Below are 24,396 nucleotides of genomic sequence, written 5' to 3'. Positions count from 1 at the left end.
ATTTTTAGATCAATATTTTATTTTCAGCCCAATAAATGGACAAGGCAGTGCACCAAATCAAAGCAGGAAAGGCAAGTGAGAAAAAGACTGCCCTCCTTCCCAGCCGGCAGCAGCATCCGTCTGTTCCTCCGAGGGAGCACCCTTTCATTCTGTGCCTTTCCTCTCTAAGGACTCCCAATGTGACAGGCATTGAACCTTCCCTTTTTTTTCTAGGCTGGCAACCCCTGTGCCTTCATCTGGAAACACCAGATGTTCTTCCCTTACTTTTACTGCAACAGGTCGAAGAATAAAAAAAAGCATCCCAGAAATAATGAAATGCCCTCCCAGTTTTTAAAAAGTTTTAAAGGAATTTTAAAATATTTCTAAAAATTCTTCATCCTCATTGGATCCTTCTGATGAAGAAAGCAATGCCTCGAATTTCTGAGAGCAAAATTTAGGAGATAGTTTTTTCACTGGGTTTATGTAATATATCATACAGAGTTTGAATTAAGAAATAAGCTGATGCATTCTGCTTGCTCTTTGGCATGTTTGGGGATCTTTGTGGTTTTCTTTAAAGCCCTGCTGGATAAACCTGCTCAGTGCAATTCGTTTGGTAGAACTGTGGGTACTTGGAGGGTTCCAGGACCTGTGCTCAGGTTGGGAGGGAGGAAAGAATGGGGGAAGTGAACAAATGTCACTCACTATCTTGTAGACTTGTCAATAAGACAAAGCCAGCCTTGAAGCCAGGAGCCTCACTGCTGCACTGATGCCTGGGTTTTATATTTGCAGGAATTGCAGTGGATAAGTATGGACTCATGTATTTTGTTGATGCCACTATGATTAGAAAAGTGGATCAGAACGGAATCATATCAACCCTGCTGGGCTCCAATGACCTAACTGCTGTTCGGCCTCTCAGCTGTGATTCCAGCATGGATGTCACCCAGGTAGACTCTTACTGCATTTATTTCCTTCTCTGCCTTAGAAGAGTTGGGCATCTATTTTGGATGACTGCCTGGCCACTTAAGAAATACATTATGCAGCACAAGATGATAGCATATTTGATTCATTACTGAAATGAGCGAACCATCCTTTTTACTGTGGCTAACACAGGTTATTTATGCAACTGTAGAGAAATAAGGTTGAGATAATGGGAGTTATTGTCTTAATTGCCTGTTATTCTGTAATTATTGTAGAGCTTCCACAATGTAGCATTCATTCTTTGCACAGAAACACAATTAGCCAAAGTTACGACCGCACGTAGCTTTAATATTTCGGAAAAAAAAAATCATTATTTGAAATAGTTGCCGTTCATGACTTGGTTTCATGATTTACGCTGATAAACCCCTCACTAATTTGCTGTTGTTACACATGGAATTTTAAACACTAGAAGTGTACTTTTCAGTTACGAGTTTTACAGTGATAATTTGTGCAACTCATAGGTACGGCTGGAGTGGCCTACTGATCTCGCTGTCAATCCCATGGACAACTCCCTTTATGTCCTAGAGAACAATGTTATTTTACGGATCACAGAAAACCATCAAGTTAGCATTATTGCTGGACGCCCCATGCACTGCCAGGTTCCTGGTATAGACTACTCTCTTAGCAAACTGGCTATTCATTCTGCACTTGAATCAGCCAGTGCCATTGCCATCTCACACACAGGAGTTCTTTACATCAGTGAGACAGATGAAAAAAAAATTAATCGGCTCCGCCAGGTAACTACCAATGGAGAAATATGCCTTCTTGCAGGGGCAGCTTCAGACTGTGATTGCAAAAATGATGTCAACTGTAATTGCTATGCTGGGGATGATGGGTATGCCACTGATGCCATCTTAAATTCACCATCTTCCTTAGCTGTGGCCCCAGATGGTACCATCTACATAGCTGATCTCGGAAATATCCGCATTAGGGCTGTCAGTAAAAACAGGCCCATTCTTAATTCCTTTAACCAATATGAAGCTGCATCTCCAGGAGAACAGGAGCTGTATGTCTTCAATGCTGATGGGATTCACCAGTACACTCTCAGCCTTGTTACCGGGGAGTACTTGTACAATTTCACCTATAGCAGCGATAACGATGTCACGGAGGTGATGGACAACAATGGCAACTCCTTGAAGGTCCGTCGGGATGCCAGTGGGATGCCCCGCCACTTACTGATGCCGGATAATCAGATTGTCACGCTGGCTGTTGGCACTAATGGTGGACTCAAGCTAGTCTCAACACAGACCCTGGAGCTCGGATTAATGACATATAACGGAAACAGTGGTCTCTTAGCAACGAAGAGTGATGAAACAGGATGGACAACATTTTATGAGTAAGAATGTTTTTGGATATATTAAGCGTACATTTATTTTTCAAATGGTAGTGTGTAGGCCCTAAACTGACCCTACTGAAATTGTTGTAGGTTTTTCAGTGATATTGAATAAGGCCATTGCACCTCAGTCTAGTTTGATGCTGGAAATTATTAAGTGGCTTCTTGAATGCATCAGTCATGCTGGGTCCTTTGGGTGGGTACCGATCCACCTAAAGCCCTGCCCGGGGTTAGAGTTCAGGGCAGCTCATCCACCTCCAGCACGAAGGACTGTGTGCCACACCCAGAACCCCACGTTGGTTACCCTGCTCTTAGTTGTCACCACAGCTCCAAAAGTGCACAGCCAGAGCAGCCCCCAGCACTCTGCAGCTCCCACTGAGCTGCCTCTCTAGGAACCCTCATGCTGCAGCTTCTTTTGGAACTCAAATTATCTGCCTTTCTGTTCAGACTCATATATTACTCATGGTTGTTAAAATGTTGATTAACTTCACTGATTGTTCATTCTTGAGACAAGCGAGGAAATTAGATCCCCAGCTATCTGTCAGACCCCTGGTGTAACTTCCATAATTTGTAGATAACCCAAAAGCACACTGGTGTTCATGAGTGTATAGATTAAATAGACAGAACTTCCTCTTTAAATGAAATTCATCTGAAGAGATGAAGTTCAAAAGTATATTAAAAATCTAGAAAAACTAGTCAGATTTTTATTAATATTTATCTTATTCTTAGTAGTACTACTGCCATTTTTTTCATCGAAACTATTTTAAAAATATAAGCTAAATGATATGTTGAAAAAATATATTTAGCTTTTAATTATGGCAAGTATGACACCATATATTTTTTTATATAGTTAATTAACGATTAATAAATATCATTCCTCAAAATAGTGAGGTGAAAATATGAATAGGGCTTTATATTTCATTATAAATGGCAGGCTTATTTTCAAGGTTACGGACTAGCAATGACACGCACCTCTTTTAGTTTATTAATGCATTCAGCTTGGCCACCACTCTCTCTCTGTTTAGAGATAACACAAGTAACGTAGGAATAGAAAAGGACTGTATTCAATCTGCTCAGAATATCTCTAAATCAGCACTGCACCTCGGTACTTTGTCCCTGCCGCGTTTGGCTTTCCCGTACGAAGGAAAGCAGTGCCCTCTCGTGGGGCCCTGCACACCAAACCACTGATTCCTCGTCTACGCTGGCCTTAGAGGTGTGGAGTGGGTTTTTTCCTTAATATTTTGCAAAGATTATTCCTTTACCACAAATCTGTTACAAAAATAGTCCGGTTATGTGACATCAAGGTCACATAACCTGCTGATTACAAGCTCACTGGGCTAGGCAGAATAAAATTCCATATTATTGCTGATGAGATGTGGATGCCCTTCTAGGTAGGTTTTTTCATTGTTTTTTCCTCAATAGGTAGCTCAAGATTCAGTCACATAAATTAGCTATTTCTCAAAACACCAGTAATTAATTGTAGAAAACTAAATAGCAAAGTAATTTAAAACTCGACACGAAAATCAATGAAACATTAAAAAAGGTCATCAGAAAGTTACCAGGCACAAAACTGGTACAACTGGTGTCTGAGAATCACACCAAGTAGTAAGTGAACATGATGTATTAGAAAAATTGCATTATGAGTCCTAAGGAAACATAGAAGGTAGAGGCTTTGATGTCTTACTGAGATCAGCTGAAAATATCATTTAATGTGTATATGGTGCTGCAAATTTTTTTCCAAGATCAAATAAGAAGAGATGTGCAACCTTTGCCTCAGGTCAGTGGAAGTTAAGTACCATATTTAGGTCTAAATAGTACAGCCTGAGGTACTGTATTAGATAATTAGTAACTTTGATGAGGCAGCAGAAATAACTTACTTTCTCCCAGATTTGTACATACATTCTCATAAGCATAGAGCCCACAGATGAGAGGACCATGTAGACATTATTTAAATCAAATTTACAAACCTAAACAATCACAGTCCACAGTCACTCCATACTGGTTTCTGTTTGTTCTTCAAAGCAGCTCCTAAGGGAAAATTCTGCATTCATCATTCTGCAATTTATTTTAGGAGCTGTAAGTTAATATCAATTGAAGATGAAAGAAATATTTAGCTAATGAGAGTTTAGAAGGACAACAAAATAACTTTCTGTGCCATTACATTCATGCATTCATACATAGATAATCAGGACCCAAAAATTGTTAATATGGCAGCAGAATTAGAAAAGAACAAAAGTCTTCTAAGTAGTAAAATACTACATGAACTAAAGTTCTTATGAAAAATTTATTTCAGTGCATTTGTATCAACCAGATGTTGAAGTGCTGTGCTATCTTATTGGGTATATTCCTTTCATTTATCTGAAACTTTACCCTGGAAACACTCTCAGAATTAAATTTGTGCAGTTCATGTAGGTGTGCATCTGTATATGCAGAGAAATGTGGCCACAAAGTGGTTTTGTGTGTGTATATACACACTCCATCTGTATATTCTATAGATAGCACCTGTGTGTGTGCAGGCAGCTCATTTGCAGTAGGAACAGGCAAGGCTCTTCAATAATAGAACAGCTACCAGCAGGCTCACATGGGGTAATTTAAGCTTGGTTTGGGCACGAAGCACAGATCTTTGAAGCGGTTCCCAGTGGTATTCCACTTGGTCTAGGGAGCATCCGAAGAGAAGGCTGCAGTTTTCTTCTCAAATGAGGGTGAGAAAATGGGGGTGTATGTAAATGTATGTGGGTCTGTGCCTTGCCCAGCTCTGTGTTAAGTCTGAAGCTGCTGCTCCTCCTTTCTGCAGTGCTGGATGGGGCTCTGTCCTGGCTGCTCCTGTCGAGCAGCACACGCTCAAACCTCCGAGGTCAGGATGCTGGAGATAAAAATTGCCTGAGGTAGAGAGGTGCCATAACACTGGGCATGGGAGAGCAGCCTTCAGGGCACTGTCACAGCTCACTGAAGGGATGCTCAGGTCAGGTGTTTGTAGCTGCCTGAGAAGGTGACAAGTGCTCAGCTGTGTCCCACAGTTGAGCTGTAGGTGTAGTGGGTGGCCCAGCACCCATGGGATGGCTCTGGAAGGCTCAGAGCCCCTGGGCTGGCAGAGTCAGCCAACACCTCTGTGCCTGCCCTGGTGCCTGGGGACACCCAGAGCTGTCCTGGGAAGCCTTTTCCTTCAGGGGGACACTTGGTGGCAGTTACCCACCCTGTGCTGGGGAGTCAGCAGAGGGCACAAGGAGTTGCTGTTGTTTTTTAAGGTACTGGCATTAAGAAAGGATTTCTCCCCTTGTAATTTTATTAGCAGAAAACTTGGGATGAAACCTTACTCTAACTGAAGTCAGTAACAAAAGCTCAGGAATTTCAGTGTACCCAGAGTCCACCTCATTTGAAGATATAAAGGTTGCCTTTATCAGATCTGGTTCATCCAGCCTGATGCTGTGTCATAGCCTGTAGTGACTGCTTCTGATAAAGATACCAAGAAGTCCCAGGTTAACTAGTTTCTTTTCCATTGCAAATTTTCTTTTTTACTTCATTAGGATCAGGTTCATGACATGAAGAAGAAAGGAATATAACCATTTAATTCCTATATAGTTTATTCTTATTATTCAGATTAATGTCTGGGTGTTGTATTCTACTGAGTGCTTGCTCTCACATTATACATAAATTTAAAAAAAACAACAATCCCTAGGAATATGTCACTTAAATTTTGTAGTACATAAAAGGTTTCTGTTATATTAATTTTAAATTTTTTACCTTTAAGGTATTTTTTTAAAATAGGATTTTATTGATGAAATGGATAAAGTAGAAATGCCTTCTTTATGCATTGGTACCACAGTGTGTATCTGTCATTTAAGCAATGAATTTTTTGTATATCTAGCTTGTAAACTAAATGTTCTGCAGATCTTCATGGAGAGTACTTTTGTGTGTATTAGAAGTGTCCATCACGTGCTTATAAACCCTTTTAATCTCTGCTTTTGCTGATTTCAAAACTGTGAACAGCGCTGGGAAACATGCCCCATGGCAGGGGCAAAATCCTGATTTCTTGAAATAGCACTGGAATATTTTCATTTTCCTATTTCAGTCTCTGTACATCCACATCCATATTTACTTTTTAGACTGCCCTTGCACTTTGAACAGAGATTTCCAGTGAGTAGCCCACAGCAATCCCCAGGAATTTTTCCTAGGTTAATTAAAAACCCAGCAATGTGAGTGAAGAGTTTAAATTCATGTCTCATTTGCATTGCCTAAAATATATTTGCTGATGGGGGATTTCACCAACCGTTTTTCTGGAAGTTCACCACGTGCTGCACAGTCACACTGAAGCTACTCGTGGGCTTTTCTAGTTTGTCCTAAACAATATCAGAGTCACACAGAATCCCATTGTCTTTCCTGTACTATTTGCCATCTAAGTGTTCTCTTCATCACTCTGGTCTTCACTAAACATACCACATACAGACTCTAAGGGAGCATCTCATTATTAACCTTTGAGATTTTTGAAACTGTCCATTTTTTGTACTTTTTCCTTGGTTCCATTTCGATGGATGCTTGGCTGGATCAAGTTCTTCCCTCATCTTTACTTTTTGAGTACTTTCCAATTTTTTTTCTGAAGACCCTTATAAAGACTTAACCAAATCCCCTTTCATAGATTATCTGAACATATTATCTTTTATCTAGTATCTTGCTGATATGTTGGTATCAGTATCTAGCTGATATGGTAGAAGTATTTATATATAAATATATATGTATATGTGGAGAGAAACTTCTGACTTTTATTGAGAAAAATCATGCTGCTTACTTAATCTTGCTTTGATCCTAAACTGCTTAAATGAACACAATGTATTATTGGTCCCTTTTAGGTCGCATGATGCTTTGTTTTATTGGTTTCCTTCTTTGCCTAATACTTCCATTGGTTCTGGTAAGGCTTGTTGCTCCACAGGTGATACTTTTTTTTTTCCTTCCTCCCCAATTTTCAGTTGAATGAGTGCAACCATTTGCAATGGATTCGAAAAGTCGTGGTTTTTATTTGTGTTTACTGAGGAGCCAGTCTGTGTGTTAATTGTGGAGATGTGCTGTACAGTTCAGGTGGCACAGTTGGAGGTTTGTGAATGGTTTCATTGCAAAGCCGTGTTGAAAGCACTGATTTCTTCTCATCTTTCCAGCTGACCGTGACGTATAAAGAAGTGAGCGAGCTCCACGGTACTAAATGTGCTCCTCTTCTCTTCTGTTACCCTCAGGCAATACAATGGATTTACCAGTTCTCTTCCAGGCTTCCCGCTCCCTGGATTTCTACGTTCCAAGGATGAGCAGTTGGTTTCAATCTCCACCTAAACTTTTCCCTTTATCTACACAGGACATTTTTTTCTTGCCTTTCTGTGCGCTTTGGTGAGAGACTCTTGCACGAGTAGAGAATTGCAGCAAGCAGAGTGGCAGCCTGGAATGCTGATTTTGTTTCAGGTCCCCATTTCTTGCCCTTAAGATCCAAGGAATTGCTTCTCTGTAATATGTATGCACACAGATAGAGCATACTAGAGGAAAGGGAGAACTGGTATGATTTGATTTCCAGCAGCATTCCTTCTTTCCCCTCTCCTCAGGCTTTATACCTCTAAATAAATTAAACTCAATAAACTCATAGAGAGCAGCCCTTTTATTTTATTTTTTTTTTATCTTTATGCCTCTGGAGCACTTAACTCATCTTCTAAGGTCTATTCTGAGTGCTGACTGCTGCCCTTTGTGAAACTCCTACCTATCCTGTGCTTTTCATCTTTCATCTTTTTGAGCCAAAACACTGACCCCAAATGCAGCTCAATACCACAGATAAGATCAAAATGAAATTATGTTCTCAAGCTGATGTCTTTTTTTTAGTCCTTTATGGCAAGTTTATTCCTTGGTATGTCATTAAAGACCATACTTAGTTTCCACTAAGTATTTAATTGCAAATATGCAGTGTATGCACTTGTATATCGTAGTGTCCACCAGAAGTCCACTTCCTTAGAGTGAAATGCAACTATTAAAAAGCAGCTTAATTTACTAATTATAATTGTTTGAGCCAAATACCACTCTGTATATTCATAATAATTTAACTAATGTAATAATTTGAAATATGCTAGCCTGGATTTGCACCCATGTAATTGAGATCAGTATCTCTAAAAATATATTATTTCATCATTATAGACTCTTTCAAGAACAGAGAATTAGTTAAGGCCAGGATGTTCTTGAAAACCTGTTTCATTCTGGGGGTTTTTTTGCACAGACGTGGTGCATTATTAATACATCGGGTATTGAAATGAACATATATCCTCATGCTTTCTTGCTCTCACTAACTTTTCTATTAGCTATGATCATGAAGGGCGTCTGACCAATGTAACACGTCCCACTGGAGTGGTAACTAGCCTTCATCGAGAGATGGAAAAGTCTATTACCATCGACATTGAGAATTCTAATCGGGATGACGATGTCACGGTCATCACAAATCTCTCCTCTGTGGAGGCTTCCTATACAGTTGTTCAAGGTACCAAAGCACACTTCTCAGCACACCTCCTAACCACACACGCAGCTCGAGAAAAAGATTTGTGTCATTAGGACCCTTATGAGCAGGGGGAAAATTGTGTTAAGGTTTGCAAGAAAGGCTCCCATAAAGCTTATTCCTAAAATGACAGGTAAGAGATATTTCACAACCATGCTTTGTGTCGAGTATGTATGGTCACTGTGTGGAGGGGAAAGTTAGTCCTGCCACTGCCTCTTGGGTCAGAGTCACTTTGCCCACTCACATATATCTCTGTTCTTCATTGGAAAATTGGCTCTGACTTGAGTGCCGCAGAGATGCAGCCTGACTGCTGGATGTGGGCTGCCTGGGAAGAGATCCTTCTGGAGAGGCTCAGGGAGCCTCCTGCTGTGAGAAGTGAAATCTTCCAAATTTGTACACTGCCATTAATTACAGCGTAGAACAATCAGGGCAGGGGATGATCACTTTGAAGAGCAGTGTAACAGCCCAAGTGTGGCAGGAGACAGCAGCAACAGGAGTTCAGTGTTTGTGTAGAGCCTTCCAGCACCACCCAGGCATTGTATCTGATGGAGCAAAACCAGTCAGTTATCAAAGATAGACTGAAAGGAATTTGGTGAGTGATGGGGCTTTTTAATTAAGATGTAATGTCACTGGAATGAGAATATCATCATCAAACAATAGTCTCCTCCTGACATAAATGTCAACATTTATAGACTATTATACCATGACAGGTCTGGTTACAAAGACTTTATTTTTCTTATACCAGATGATTAATTACGTAGATGCTGTCCTTCTGTCAGGCAAATATTGATGCTTTGCTGACAGCTGCACACTGTAGCACTCCACCCTGGCTGAGAATGGACTTGGCTGTGTCAAACAGCTGGAGAACCACACGGCCTTGGAAGCACAGGATTATTGCTGTAACTCTTGTCTGACAGCCAGGTGTGCCCATCAGGCCACCGTGGTTCTGGTGGGAAGGCAGGCAAGTGAAGGGCTGTGGCTGCCAGCTTGCACTGCTGGAGCCTCACACCTTGAGGATTTAAAGCCAAACTGTGATTCTGTACAAAGCCTCTGCTTGGAGACAGTTTTTAAACAGAGGGAAAGAAAAAGAAAGAGGCACTTACTTCTTCCTACCTGTAAAGAGTCCAGTAATATTTTTCTTTTTGTCCTGGAGTTTAATGGTTTGTTGTTTATTCAGCAGTTCAGTTTTCAGGAGTTTTTGTTCATATCAGAAATAAATTACGTGGTTGAACACGTATCACTGTGCATTTTGATTCACAATTAAGACTGAAGGGAAAACATAATGAAATAAACACAGTATCTCTCTGCAGGCTCACTGTTACACTACTGTTCTTTACATGAATCAGTAACATCTGTAATTTCCACCATAGTACCACGTAAATGGTAATTGCAGGCTGACTTCATTTAACATCAACAGGAGTGCAATAAAAAACCAATCAAATTAAGCTATATGTTTTCTTTATGACTGGAGTAGCTAAATTATTTTCTTTTCATTATTGCTGTAGATCAAGTGAGGAACAGCTACCAGCTCTGTAATAATGGTACTTTGAGAGTGATGTATGCCAATGGCATGAGCATTAGCTTTCACAGCGAACCTCATGTCCTGGCTGGGACTGTGACTCCCACCATAGGACGATGTAATATTTCTCTACCAATGGAAAATGGTTTAAACTCAATTGAATGGCGTCTGAGGAAGGAACAGATTAAAGGCAAAGTGACTGTGTTTGGAAGAAAGCTCAGGGTAAGTGGAATCTATCATTACAATAACGATCTTTTCCTCTTTGGGCGGAAAATTAACTTTTTTATTTTGAAGGACATGCCTTCCCTATTTTCACCTGTTAAAAATGTACAACTGTGGGATTGTCTTTGGTATGACATGCTTTCCTGTGTTTGAGAGCTCAGTTAGCTGCGTGGGATCATCTGCTGCAGTCAGCTATAGGAGCTTTGTTGCTAAAAGTACTGCAAAAGTGATTGGTAAAAATACCCAGAATATTACAGAATCATAGAATCATCAAGGTTGGAAGAGACTTTCAAGATCATCCAGTCCAGCTGTTAACTGAGCACCACCATAATCACTCCTAAACCACATCCCCAAGTGCCACATTCAGACCCCTCTTGAACGCTTCCAGAGATGGTGACTCCACTACCTCCCTGGGCAACTTATTCCAATGTCTGACAACTCCTTCAGTGAAAAGAGTTTTTTAAATTTCTAATCTGAACCTCCCCTTATGCAATTTAATCTCATTCTTTCACTTGAGAATTGGCAGAAGAGGCTGACCTTCAACTTGCCACCTCCTTTCAGGGAGAGCAATGAGGTCCCCCCTGAACGAGGTGGGAGTCTGAGGGCTCACCATGTGTAACCAGTTGGTGCTGTGGAGCAAACACAACTGCAGCTTGAGCAGTTGCCTTTTGCTGCTGTGAAATCCCCTTACAGACTCACTGACACAGGCATGTTGTGTTTATTCCCTTTCCCAAATGGCACGATGGGAAAATAATTGCTATAATTACAAAGTCATAAGCATAGGATAAGAAAGACGCTCAGGTCATGTAATCTATCCCCTGCCAAATTAAAGATCTGCTGCAGCTGGATTAATCCCATTCTGTGCTTAGCTGGCCTGGTTTCCCCCCCTTCAGTATCTAAACTTTGCCTGGCTGCTTTATATGTGTCATTTTGGAATGGCTTTAAGGTATTGGGGAGAAAACAAATGTAGTGCCAATCAAGCTCTCATTCTTCTAGTAAGTCTTTCAACATCAATAAACATAAGATACAGTTCTGTGTGCTCAAGATGATATATTAAATGCAACATATGTAAACAATTATGTTGTGATTTACCAAAAAAAAAAATTACTTGGATGTTAAATTTTGGTTTTTTCTATTGCTTAACATCTAATTTCCAATGTTATCAACTCTTTCCTTATTCTTATTCTAACAAATGCACAGAATGTACTTATTGGGGAGAGGGGGAAGGTTAGACAAAAAATTGAATGAGATTAGCAGCTAATCCTTAATGACTAAATTTCATGGCTGTGTAATTGATTTTTGATGTGTTGACCTGCAGCAGTTGATTATAAGCGGAAAACAGATCGGCTCTGCATTTTGACTGGGTGTTCAAAATAAAAATAAATGGGACCCTGAAATGAAATTGCTGTAATCCTAACTCTCAATACTAAAAATTTAATAGAGGTACTTGTGGTAATTAGCTGACGTTAAACACATCTTAGAGCTGAAACCTTGCCTGAGATAGGTTTTCTTGCATCATGTTTATGCAAATCAAAACAATACTTTATCTAGCAACACCTCAACGTTTAATTGTCTGGTGTTAGTTCCTGTAACAATAATCACATATCCATTTAGCTCTTTTAAATGAAAATCACTATGAGATTATCACAGGTTGAGTGGACTGAAAATGAAATTCGAAAATGAGGGAGAAAGCACAGAATTTATTTGCATCTCATTTATTCTAATTCATCTTTATAAATTGTTTAGTGAACGAAACAGAGCAAGTGTTTGGAACATTGAGGGGGAGCCATTGGCAGCCAGGGACAGCTGGGGGATGTAGTGGTACAACCTGCAGAGGTGAGAGAGTGTGTGGGGCCATCTCTGGATCCCCAGTCCAGGATCAGGATTACTGAAGAGGTGGCCATTCTGTAGGATTCACCTCTCAGGTGAGTACTTCACCTCCATGCCCCTGTTCTCCAGTACTGAAAGGGGACTTGTAATAAAGATGGGGACAGACTTTTAGCAGGGTCTAAAAGGACAGGGCGTGGTGATTTTAAACTGAAAGAGATTTAGATTTAGACTAGTTATAAGGAAGAAATCTTTTATGGTGAGGGTGGTGAGGCACTGGCACAGGTTGCCCACAGAGGTGGTACATGGCCCATCCCTGGGAGCATCAAAGGTCAGGCTGGACTCTGTGCAGCCTGTTCAAGTTGGAGATGTCCCTGCTTGCTGCAGAGGGGTTGTACTGGGTGATCTTTAAAGGTCCCTCCCAACCCAGAATATTTGGTGATTCTATGAGTCCTCACACAGTGCTGCTGCCTGTGCCTCCAGCTGTGCTCTGCCATGCTGTGAGCACATCACAGCCTCTGTGCACACACTGGGGCAGATTTCATCACCCTGAGAAAGGAAGCCCTGCTCTTCACCTTTATCTTCTCCCACTTTGTCTGCTGCTTTATGCACCTCACGTTCAGTGCCTTGTGGTAGCTTCTGATAAAGTCGTGATAAGATTCCCTTCTGAAGAGTTTTTGTTGCGGTGCAGCGTCACGTAAAGTGATTTTTGTGGCCAGACCTTTCCAAGGCACAAAGGGCACATCCCCACAGCCACTTCAGCAGCAGCTGAGGGAAAACCAGATGTGCATGTGGGGAGGGAACAAAAGGGAAAGGGCTTGTTAGGTAATCTGCAGTTGTGCTAATTGTAACTGTTATTACTGTTTCCAGGAAGAGTGGGAGTTAGCCTGTTTGGGTTTCTGTATAATTAATATGATACTGCAATTACACTCTCTGGTCTTACTTATTTTACAAATGCAAATGGAGTTACTGGATTATCCAAGCAGGTGATATTTGTGTGTGCATCTCCAAGTGATGTTTGTGGGTGTGCACAGCTCTTGTCTGTGTAATCATTATAAAAAACCCTACTAATTTTGTTTTCTGTGGCAAAAAACCCTAATAACTGTTACAATGTTTTTGAGAAAAGAGAGGATACCTGAATCAGAGTTTCTTACATGCAGATTATGGTCGCAGTTACTGTAATGGAGGGAAAGAACCCCAGAAATCCCAACTGCTTTACGAAGCTTCAGAAATTACAATAAAAAAGCCAAAACACAAACAAAAATCCAAAAGCTAAAATTCAGTTAATAATCTTTCTGAAAGACTTTTTTTTCTTTCTAGAAAATCTGCCCATCCTCAAGAAATTGGGATCTGTCAGTCATACACTAACCCTTTAATTCTATAGCTAAGTGTTTTTGGGAGGTGAAAGCCCTCTTCTGTTGATGGAAAGGGTTTTCTTACATCTCTGTCATCAGGACTGATCCTACAAAACAAGAGTAACCAGCTGAGAAAGTACTAATGTTGAGTTTGGCTTCCCTGGCTTTGCTTTCATTATAATGGGAGAGCAGAATATGATTTATTTTGCCCCAAGGTGTTTTAAGAAAAATACCCTATCTTTCCTTTGAATCATAGGAGAGGTTGCCGGGATAACCTTTGGGAAAACCTACAGGAGAGAGCTTTTTTTCCTAGTAATTGCCCACTGAGGAAATGCAAACTGCTAAAGAGATAAATTTTATTAATGGAGAAAATTAGGATAATGAGCAATAATTTGAAATAATTATTTCTTTACAAACACAAAATTGTATTAATTTTAAATGTGCTTTCTGTATAACTGATTTCCTACTGAGTTGGTTGGGGTGGGAATTGGGTTTACCCCTGCCAGTGAATATATCTCAGAATAACTTTTATGTCCTCAAGAAAGGCTCAGGGTTCATTTACATATTGTTTGATGTGCAGTTTAATTTTCGTAAGAGAAAACGTTGCTTAATCAAAGCCACTGTAAAATATAAGCTGAAGAACAAATTCCCAGAAATTGATGAATACTTTTTAAGTAGTCATTGCTCTGAAATTGTATCTAATTTAAAGACTTCTACTTTATTAATGATGCATCTACAATTAAATTACTTAAGAAGCTTTATCAGATTACAGCATTAGCCTGAATTCTATGGCTTAGCCCTCAGTGAATATATTTATGTATCTCTCATTATAGCATTCTCACTAGAAGCTTCTCCATTTGGCATTCGTATTCTCCTTTGCTTCTATTTTGCTCTTTTACTTAAAAATAAAATCAATCTGGCACTGAAACTCTTCATGCTGGACTTTGAATGAAAATTATAACAAAAAAAAAAAAAAAAGAAAGAAAAATATTTAACCTTGTTATTTAGTACTTTTGTTTTTCAACACTAGAAGTCCATCTTTCCCAGCCTGTATGATCAGGATTTTTAAACAGAAGAATTGAAACCCATCCCTATTGATTGGGTTGCTGAAGGATCTATGGAATATTTGGAAAGTAAATGAAGAAAACAATAAATGAATGAATTCTAATCAGGGTGTTGGAATTACAGAAGCCAAGTGGCTAAACCAGTGAAGGCACAAAATAAAAATTTCTTCTATGGTTCTTACGATGATTGTAAGGGAAAAGGCAAAGAACTATTGATGGCAGAAGTAGAAAAATTACTTCCATGCAAAATAATTTGTTTCCCTGCACTTTAACACTTAGATGTGCAGATTGTCTGCCTGTTCTGAGCATAAGGGAATCCTTTACCTGTAGGATATCATCTCCCATGTTGTGGGAAGATGGGAAATCAAAATTGCACATTTGAATACACTGAGAAGTAGAAAGCAAAAGCCAGTCAACAGGAAGACATCCTACACTTCCCAAAACTGATTCCTTTGTTGTGTTTTCACTCTGTAAATCCAGAGGGGAGGGATGGTGTGCCCACCACACACGAAGTGCAGCCTCCTTTCCTTCCCTTCCGCAGGTGCACGGGAGGAATTTGCTGTCCATCGACTACGACCGGAACATCCGCACGGAGAAGATCTACGACGACCACCGGAAATTCACCCTGCGGATCATTTACGACCAGCTGGGACGGCCCTTCCTGTGGCTGCCCAGCAGTGGCCTGGCTGCTGTCAACGTGTCCTACTTCCTGAACGGGCGCCTGGCCGGGCTCCAGCGCGGCGCCATGAGCGAGAGGACCGACATCGACAAGCAAGGCAGGATCACATCCCGCATGTTTTCCGACGGGAAAGTGTGGAGCTACACCTACCTAGAGAACGTAGGTGATGCTGTGTTACCTTCTGGCATCAGCTGCAAAGACACAAAGCGCTGCCCAGCTTCGTTTTAAGCTGTACACATAACACACGCACACAAACCCCTTTAAATTTGATGTGTTCCAGCTGTTAAGAATCCCTACATACCTTGTCTCAAAATTCCTTATTTTTTAATTAGTCAGCTGAATTTGACTAATTTTTAGTGGGAAATACTTTGCTCATGGTTTGTGTCTTTTGATATTTTCCTGATAGTGGTGAGGCTACTGTAAAACAGCATAAACTAACACAATGAATCGTGCTTAATTAAGCCTAAAAATGCACGACTAAAGCTGACTAAAGGTTCATGTAGGAACAGGTAATTCATCTTTAATCATTACTTATTAAATGAAAATATGGTAATGCATTTTTACTTAACCTAATTAAGACCCTTTAGTCATAAAATCATCTTAAATCCTGTAAAATTGCGTATTGTTTTCCCTTTTCCTTCTTGTTGTTCTAAGCAAACCAGAGCTGATGCTCTCTGCTTTCTCACATATTTCACAGTAACGGTTGTGAATTACAACTGGTGGCAGAAAGATAAATCAAGTCATTTATCTAACTCCTCTGCATCCCTCAGGAAAAAAAAAAAAAAGAAAGAAAAAGAAAAAAAAAGTCCTCCTACAGGGAGGGTAGCTCACAGGTTGCTAACCTACACTTTCTCTGGAGCGTCAGCATATTGATTTCCAAGCAGCAGATCCTCTCATCTGGCAATCTGACAATATCCCTGAGCAGCTCTGTGCCCCTAACTAATGTATCTGATTCTCTTTGTAGTCATTTAACATTAGTGCCTCTCCGGTAAACTTTTCCTCGGTGCCCTCCCACAGGCCACATGCTGAAAGCTGGTAACTGTTTGTTCTTGTTTCCCCCCTAGTCCATGGTGTTGCTGCTCCAGAGTCAGCGACAGTACATCTTCGAGTACGACTCCTCGGACCGCCTCCACGCTGTCACCATGCCCAGCGTGGCTCGGCACAGCATGTCCACCCACACCTCCGTTGGCTACATCAGGAATATCTACAACCCTCCTGAAAGCAACGCTTCCGTGATTTTCGATTACAGCGACGACGGGAGGATTTTGAAAACGTCGTTCTTGGGTACTGGCCGGCAAGTCTTCTACAAGTATGGAAAGCTGTCCAAACTATCTGAAATTGTTTATGACAGCACCGCGGTGACTTTTGGGTATGATGAAACTACGGGTGTCCTAAAAATGGTGAATTTGCAGAGTGGGGGATTTTCTTGTACGATTCGCTATCGGAAAATTGGTCCTCTCGTTGACAAACAGATCTACAGATTCTCTGAAGAAGGCATGGTCAATGCAAGGTTTGATTATACATATCATGATAACAGCTTTCGAATCGCAAGCATCAAACCCATAATAAGTGAGACGCCCCTCCCAGTTGATCTCTACCGTTACGATGAGATTTCTGGCAAAGTAGAGCATTTTGGCAAATTTGGAGTTATTTATTATGATATAAACCAAATTATCACCACAGCAGTTATGACACTGAGCAAGCACTTTGATACCCATGGACGGATTAAAGAGGTTCAGTATGAAATGTTCCGGTCCCTGATGTACTGGATGACTGTGCAGTACGACAGCATGGGGAGGGTGACCAAAAGGGAGCTGAAACTCGGTCCCTACGCCAACACGACCAAGTACACCTATGATTATGACGGAGATGGGCAACTGCAAAGCGTGGCAGTAAACGACAGGCCCACCTGGCGCTACAGCTACGATCTGAACGGAAACCTGCACCTCCTGAATCCTGGGAACAGCGTCCGGCTGATGCCTCTGCGCTACGACCTGAGAGACAGGATCACGCGCCTGGGCGACATCCCGTACAAGATCGACGACGACGGGTTCCTGTGGCAGCGGGGCGCGGACGTGTTCGACTACAACTCCAAAGGGCTCCTGACCAGAGCCTACAACAAAGCCAACGGCTGGAGCGTTCAGTACCGCTACGACGGGCTGGGCCGAAGGGCCTCCTGTAAGACCAACCTGGGGCACCATCTGCAGTACTTTTATGCTGATCTTCACAATCCAACCAGGGTAACTCACGTCTACAATCATTCCAATTCCGAAATTACCTCTTTGTACTACGACCTGCAAGGCCACCTCTTTGCAATGGAGAGTAGCAGCGGGGAAGAGTATTATGTGGCCTCTGATAACACGGGCACTCCGCTGGCCGTGTTCAGCATCAACGGCCTCATGATCAAACAGCTTCAGTACACGGCGTATGGGGAGATTTATTACGACTCCAACCCAGATTTCCAGCTGGTCATTGGGTTCCATGGAGGGCTGTATGATCCTTTAACCAAACTTGTGCATTTCACCCAAAGGGACTACGATGTCCTGGCTGGGCGCTGGACATCTCCTGATTACACCATGTGGAAAAAAATTGGCAGAGAACCCGCTCCTTTCAATCTGTACATGTTCAAGAGTAACAACCCTCTCAGCAATGAACTGGATCTAAAGAATTATGTAACAGGTGAGGCTTCATCACATTTATATTAAGTAACACTTCAGTTTGGAAGCTGAGAAAAAAATGTGACTTCTCCTTACTAGCCCTTGGCTGAATCCTCCCATCAAGTGTGGGCCATTTTCCTTTTTGCGCTATGAAAAGGGCTGGCTAGTGCTGATCCTTTGGCACTGCTCTTCCCTGAATGAAGGGCACTAAGTGAGAAGCCACGATGAATTATGGAGGGAAAAAAATAAAAATAGTTTTGCTGAATGTTAAATTTCAGCGCAGCCATAGTGTTCTTCCTGTTGAACCAGTGCTGTGTGAAGATGTGTTCATTCTAATTCTATATCAAGAAAAGTGAAATCACCTACAGAAATCACTGGCAGGTTGGTTCAGAATCACAAGCCAGAACTGCTCAGATCTCTTCCTTTCTGGGCTACTTTCAAAATTAACTACCGACTGAGCCCATGGGCACATTATGAATTAAACCCAGAATGGATTTAATTAAACCTCTTTTTACCATTTAACTTTTAATATGCAAACAGTTTTTAGTCATTTAAACAAAATCCTTGATGTTTTTTAAAATTATTTCATCCTGAAAGACTAAGAAATGTTATGGAGTGTGTAGAGCTGAGAAACAAAAGTAGTTTTGATCACATATATTAGAATTGGGTAAAACTTGTAACCCCTTCTTAATTAGGAATAATTTTTCATTTAGTAACATCACACAGTACTTGAACTAGCTGCTGGCAGTTTCTAAAAGGAAAGGTAATTAATATGTCTTCAGGAAAAGCTTTTTTTTTCAGAATTGAATATGCAGTGTACAATAATTAGAGCAGTGATATAATTTTTAAAAAGGAGTGATCTTAATTTTAGCAGTAATTTGAATTTCAAGAAAAGTGTGCATTTTCTTCAGAGAAAATCTTAGCAAGTTTCATTAGTACATTGTGACCTAATAGGTGTAACACACCCCACATTCTGCTGGAGCTACTCTGCAATTTGGAGACAGTGCAATTTCTATCTGACAGTGTGAGAATACTGATGACCGAAATTACCTTGGGATCAAATTCTGTTGTCCTAAATGCAACAGAATTCCTATTTTCATCCACCACTGTTTGATTTAGGTTTTCAGCATCATCTTACTGTATTTTGCTACATTCTAAAATTGCATTAATTTAGTTTATCCATCCACTGGAGGAGATCTAGAAACACAAATTGCACTTTGAGACACACACACCTTGTAGTCTATAAAAATATTTAATCAGTGATGCAAATATTTGTTGCTTTATGGACTAAACAGATTATCTTGCACAAGAAGTGATGATGGTGATACCTTTGTTGTCATAGCTTAAAAAAAAACAGAGAACAAAAAAAAAACCCAAACATCTCCCCCCCAGTCCATTCTTACAGTTACCCCTGACACTGCTTTATTCACAGATTTGCTGAAAAGAAATTCCTGTAGCAAGTGCAGTGCTGCAAAGCACATTAGCTAAGCAAATTAGTGACTACTTTGTGTATAGGTCCTCCTCTGGTTTTTGTGGAATTAGGGCAGCTGAAATGAATTGTTCAGGAGATGCCATTTAACTATAAAATAAACTGAAGCCTTAAAAAGGAGCAGTAACCCTGTCCAAAGGTACAGGAAAAATACAGTAGGCACTGTGTGATGGGAGATAGACACAGAAACCTTAGTAAAGGCAGAGTATTTTACTACTTATTTTAGAGTCAGAATGGCCAAGAAAAGAAGACTTTTGGAAAAAAACAGCTTTGCAACAGCTCAGCTCACAGGAAGAAGCTGCAGTAGCAGCATCAGGAGCCAGTGTAGGCCAGCGAGAAGAGTTGGATACTGGGAGAGATTCTTACATGAAAATGGTCATGAACCAGGAATCAGAAATGTAAAACGGGGTCATGGACTCTTTTCTTTTTTGTTAAAAAGATCATTTGGATAGCTAGAGTACATCATTGTTTCTTAATACCTGCTGAGGGAGAATTACTGTTATTAATTTACTTCCTTAGCTTTTTCAGATAGAGCTGAAGGCAGAGTTTTCCTGGTCAAACCCACAGCTGGAACTTCCCAAAGCTCACCTCAGAGCTGAGCTGTAACCCTCCTATGCAGCTCCTACCTTCCCTGGAGGGATGGGAGGATAGTCTTGGTGCCTAAATTTAGACATCTGATTTACAAGTCTGGCTTCTCACTGCTTTTAATGGAGCCTCCTGAGACCCAATGACAGCTGATAGAACTAGGACATGGAAGAAAAGCCATGTGTTTCCCCAAAGGACTTTGCAAACGTTTTTAAAGTGTTAACCTAATAAAATATCATTTTACAATACAGTTATAGGTTACAGTAGCCACATTAGAAGGTGTCAGAGATGGAACAAGTACTGCATACCGTAAAATGTTTGGATAAGCCATGTGCCATAATGGAAAAAGAATGAAAGAGGTGGTATATCCGTGATGAAGTATTTAGGTTAAATTTAAAGCAATATTTCCTGTGCTGTTCATGGTAGATTGCTACAATTCTGTAAAGTTCCACACTGTAATATTAATTGTGACTTCAGTTGCCACTTGAAATTAAGGATGTCAAGGATGGATTTGCAAATTTTTTTTATTTCCTCTATTTGTTACGCACATTTGTTTCTCACTTGTCTGCTTTCTTTTGATTTTTTTTTTAGATGTCAAAAGCTGGTTGGTGATGTTTGGATTTCAGCTTAGCAACATTATTCCTGGTTTCCCTAGAGCAAAAATGTACTTTGTGTCACCGCCATACGAACTGTCTGAGAGTCAAGCATGTGAAAATGGACAGGTAGGCAGAAGTATTAACTTACTTCTTTTGATAAATTTGCCCCACTCTATGGATAGAATTGCTGGCTCTTCTGTAGTTACAGCAGAAGGCCACATATTTAATTCAGTGTAAAATGAAGTGAGTATAGCTAGATTTTATACTAATGAACATATGCCTTTCTTGCCAGCCTTCGTTGTTATCATAATTACAATGTCATTAGTTTGTCTTTTATTGAGTTATTCCTTGATTAACAAGTTGTAACTCGATTAACTTGATTAGCAATGACAAAGGGAGACTTTGTCAGGGTAATTTATCATCTGTTGTACCTTTGGTAAAACCATCCTAGTAACAGATGTGTTGCAATAAACCTAGATTGGTACTTGTACTGGTACAAAAGGGTTCTACTTCTCACCCTATAAGAGGATTTCTTGTCATTTTTTGTCATTTTCCTAGTTGGAGGTTTTTATTTGATACTCCAGTTAACTTCAGTTACAGTGTTCGTGCTTAATTGTCAGGTTAAGGGTGAACAATTGTTTTGACCTTTATAATAAATTACAACCCATTTAATAAACTTAAGAAGAGCACTAGTCTAATTCCAAACTTAGCCTTTGCTAGGCTCACTTCATCTTTGTGGTAATGCAGTAGAAATTATTGTATAAACCTAAACATACCATTTTCACAGGCTTCTAAGTAATTTGAGAGTCTAAATCCCCTCTTCAGGAATTGCCATGGTACTTTTGAGGCAAATTTCACCTATTTTCAAAAAAGCTTACATTCATAAATGTTTTAGTTATATATAATGGTTAAAATCTCTAGGCAAAAGTGTCCAGAAGTTAAATGCCACCTTTTAATACATTGATTCTGTTTGTTTCCAGCTCTGATTAAAACTGGGCTAGACTTGGGTCTTTCTTATTCTTTTACTGGACATTATATAATTTGCCAAAGTTGAAATTTTTGGTACATATATGTTATAAAGGGTGACGAGAAGTATTTTATTTGGTATTAAGGATGGCAAAATAATTTGTCAAGTGAGTGTTTACGTGATTCTGAACAGGATATGTGTAAGGATGGGTAACTGAGGGTGGTCTTCCCATAGAGCAGAATTTTTCACTGCGTAGCTTTCCTTCGAAAAAGCAAAGCAAAGATCGCTATCAGTCTCTGAAATGAGTATGTTCAGATCTGTATCTTCTTTGGTGTTTGTTTTTCTTTTGTTTTGCTCTCCCCAGCTAATCACAGGAGTGCAGCAGACGACAGAAAGACACAACCAGGCTTTCATGGCCCTGGAGGGACAGGTCATATCTAAAAGATTACACGCCAGTATTAGAGAAAAAGCAGGTCACTGGTTCGCCACGACCACTCCTATCATTGGGAAGGGAATCATGTTCGCTGTGAAGGAGGGCCGGGTGACCACCGGCGTTTCCAGCATAGCCACGGACGACAGCAGGAAGATCGCCTCTGTCCTGAACAGCGCTCACTACCTGGAGAAGATGCACTACAGCATCGAGGGGAAGGACACCCACTACTTCGTGAAGGTCGGCTCGGCCGACAGCGACCTCGTCACCCTCGCCATGACCAGCGGGAGGAAGGTCCTGGACAGCGGCGTCAACGTCACCGTGTCCCAGCCCACGCTCCTTGTCAACGGCAGGACTCGAAGGTTTACGAATATTGAGTTTCAGTATTCCACCCTGCTGCTCAACGTCCGCTACGGCCTCACCCCCGACGCGCTGGACGAGGAGAAGGCGCGAGTGTTGGAGCAGGCCCGGCAGCGAGCCCTGGGCTCGGCCTGGGCCAGGGAGCAGCAGAAGGCGCGGGACGGCCGAGAGGGCAGCCGTGTATGGACAGACGGAGAGAGGCAGCAGCTCCTCAACACGGGAAGGGTCCAAGGTTACGAGGGATATTATGTCCTGCCCGTGGAGCAGTACCCAGAGCTAGCAGACAGTAGCAGCAACATCCAGTTTTTAAGACAGAATGAAATGGGAAAGAGGTAACAAATTAACCTGCTGTCATCCTTTGCTGGATGAATCAGTAGTCATAACTGTTATCTCCTCTCCTAAGGAGATGAAGACCTAAATGGGGGCACTAGGCTGAGCTACTCTGGGATAGTAAGTGGCAAAAAAGCTCATATTTTTTGAGTTAAATGCTACTGTTCAAGGGATTAAAAACCACATCCTGAAGTGGACTAAAGCCAGACTGAAAACTCTAACCGTACAAATTAAAAAGTACCCCTGAAATATTACCCACTTGTTCTGGGTCTAAAGAAAAACAAAAAGAAGGCCTCGTATTGTATTACCTCACTCCATTCACACGTGAGCAAACTAAGAAATCCAAGTGGGCCACTTTCACTAACCAGCTGATGAAACACAGATGATTCAGACTGCTTGTTTGATAAATATCCAAGAGGTTTTCATTTAAAGCAAAATACAGGTGCATTTAAAACATGACTTTGGGGTGATTTGTGTGTAGCAACTGGAGGACAAACGGAATGCAAGTGAGAGCGCACTGGAAATAGGAAAGGAAAAATATATTTAAAAGTAACAAAACCACACTTGCACTCTGACCCTCCACTTGTCTGGCCTGAAGCTTAACTTATTCAAAGAGGGCAGAGTGTAAAGTTACATTCAAAATGGTGGCTATAAATCACTACAGATAAATTTCATACTCTGTTTGTCTTTGAAGATTTCCATTGTGGACAGTATAACACAGTTACAGGGTGTAGTCTGTTTAGATTCAGTAGTTTGTTGGTATCAGTTCCAGTAGAGCTGTGGGCATTGTGTTACACTATTGCAAATGGGCACCACGTCAGATCACCCTGTACATACATCAGCCAGAAGGCACAATCACTGTTTCAGATTTAAAAATTATTAGTGTGTTTGTTTGGTCGAGAAACTGAGACAATCACATTACGGTCACCACTAAAAAAAAAAAAAAGAAAAAAAAAGTCTAATAAGAACTTTGGTACAAGAACTTTTTTGTAATATACATGTATGAATTGTTCATTGAGTTTTTATATTAATTTTAATTTGCTGCTAAGCAAAGACTAGAGACAGGCAAAGATAATTTATGGCAAAGTGTTTAAATTGTTTATACATAAATAAAGTCTCTAAAACTCCTGTGAATTACTTGTCTTCCGTTACAAAATCTTGTAAAAGTGATTCATGTCTCACTGTAATCTAATGCACACAGCTTCCTGTATGTGGAAATGACTTCTTGTTGCTTCGTGGATTCTGCTGGTCCTTTCATCTCTGGGCAAGCAAAGTCCTACATACACATGACCCAACACTCTGCTTAGGACACAGGAGAAAACTGGTAAATGCTTTAGAAATTCCCTCTCTGCACCTCACAACTAGCAACCCTCAAACAGCCATGTGTTTCAATCCTGGAATTAGTTTAATTGCACTAAAGTAACGTCCAAACAGTTTGAAAATGTAGTAACATAATATTAAATGGAACATGGAAGGCTGTGAGCCAGGAAGTCTCCATGAAATCTGTCTTCTTTG

At 40.7% G+C, this 24,396-nt stretch overlaps 1 protein-coding gene across 4 annotated transcripts in view; it reads left to right on the top strand.

The window, feature by feature from the left end:
- Positions 1-24,015, top strand: part of TENM2 (teneurin transmembrane protein 2) — a 1,665,603-nt gene extending 1,641,588 nt beyond the window's left edge. For all 4 annotated transcript variants that reach the window (XM_051794292.1, XM_051794291.1, XM_051794294.1 and 1 more), the window contains 8 exons: positions 769-923; positions 1,419-2,293; positions 8,611-8,786; positions 10,307-10,542; positions 15,330-15,626; positions 16,532-18,146; positions 20,790-20,920; positions 22,126-24,015. In XM_051794292.1, coding sequence (XP_051650252.1) covers positions 769-923; positions 1,419-2,293; positions 8,611-8,786; positions 10,307-10,542; positions 15,330-15,626; positions 16,532-18,146; positions 20,790-20,920; positions 22,126-22,887 — 4,247 coding nt within the window. In that variant the 3' untranslated portion in view covers positions 22,888-24,015. The remainder of the gene's footprint in view (positions 1-768; positions 924-1,418; positions 2,294-8,610; positions 8,787-10,306; positions 10,543-15,329; positions 15,627-16,531; positions 18,147-20,789; positions 20,921-22,125) is intronic.
- Positions 24,016-24,396: the final 381 nt, after the last annotated feature.

The sequence above is a fragment of the Manacus candei genome, unplaced genomic scaffold (assembly GCF_025592945.1).
Source record: "Manacus candei isolate 608988 ecotype Guabito, Panama unplaced genomic scaffold, ASM2559294v1 h1tg000037l, whole genome shotgun sequence".
Lineage (NCBI taxonomy): Eukaryota > Metazoa > Chordata > Aves > Passeriformes > Pipridae > Manacus > Manacus candei.
The sequence above is the reverse complement of the archived record's forward strand: the minus strand, read 5'-3'. Positions and strand labels throughout refer to the sequence as shown.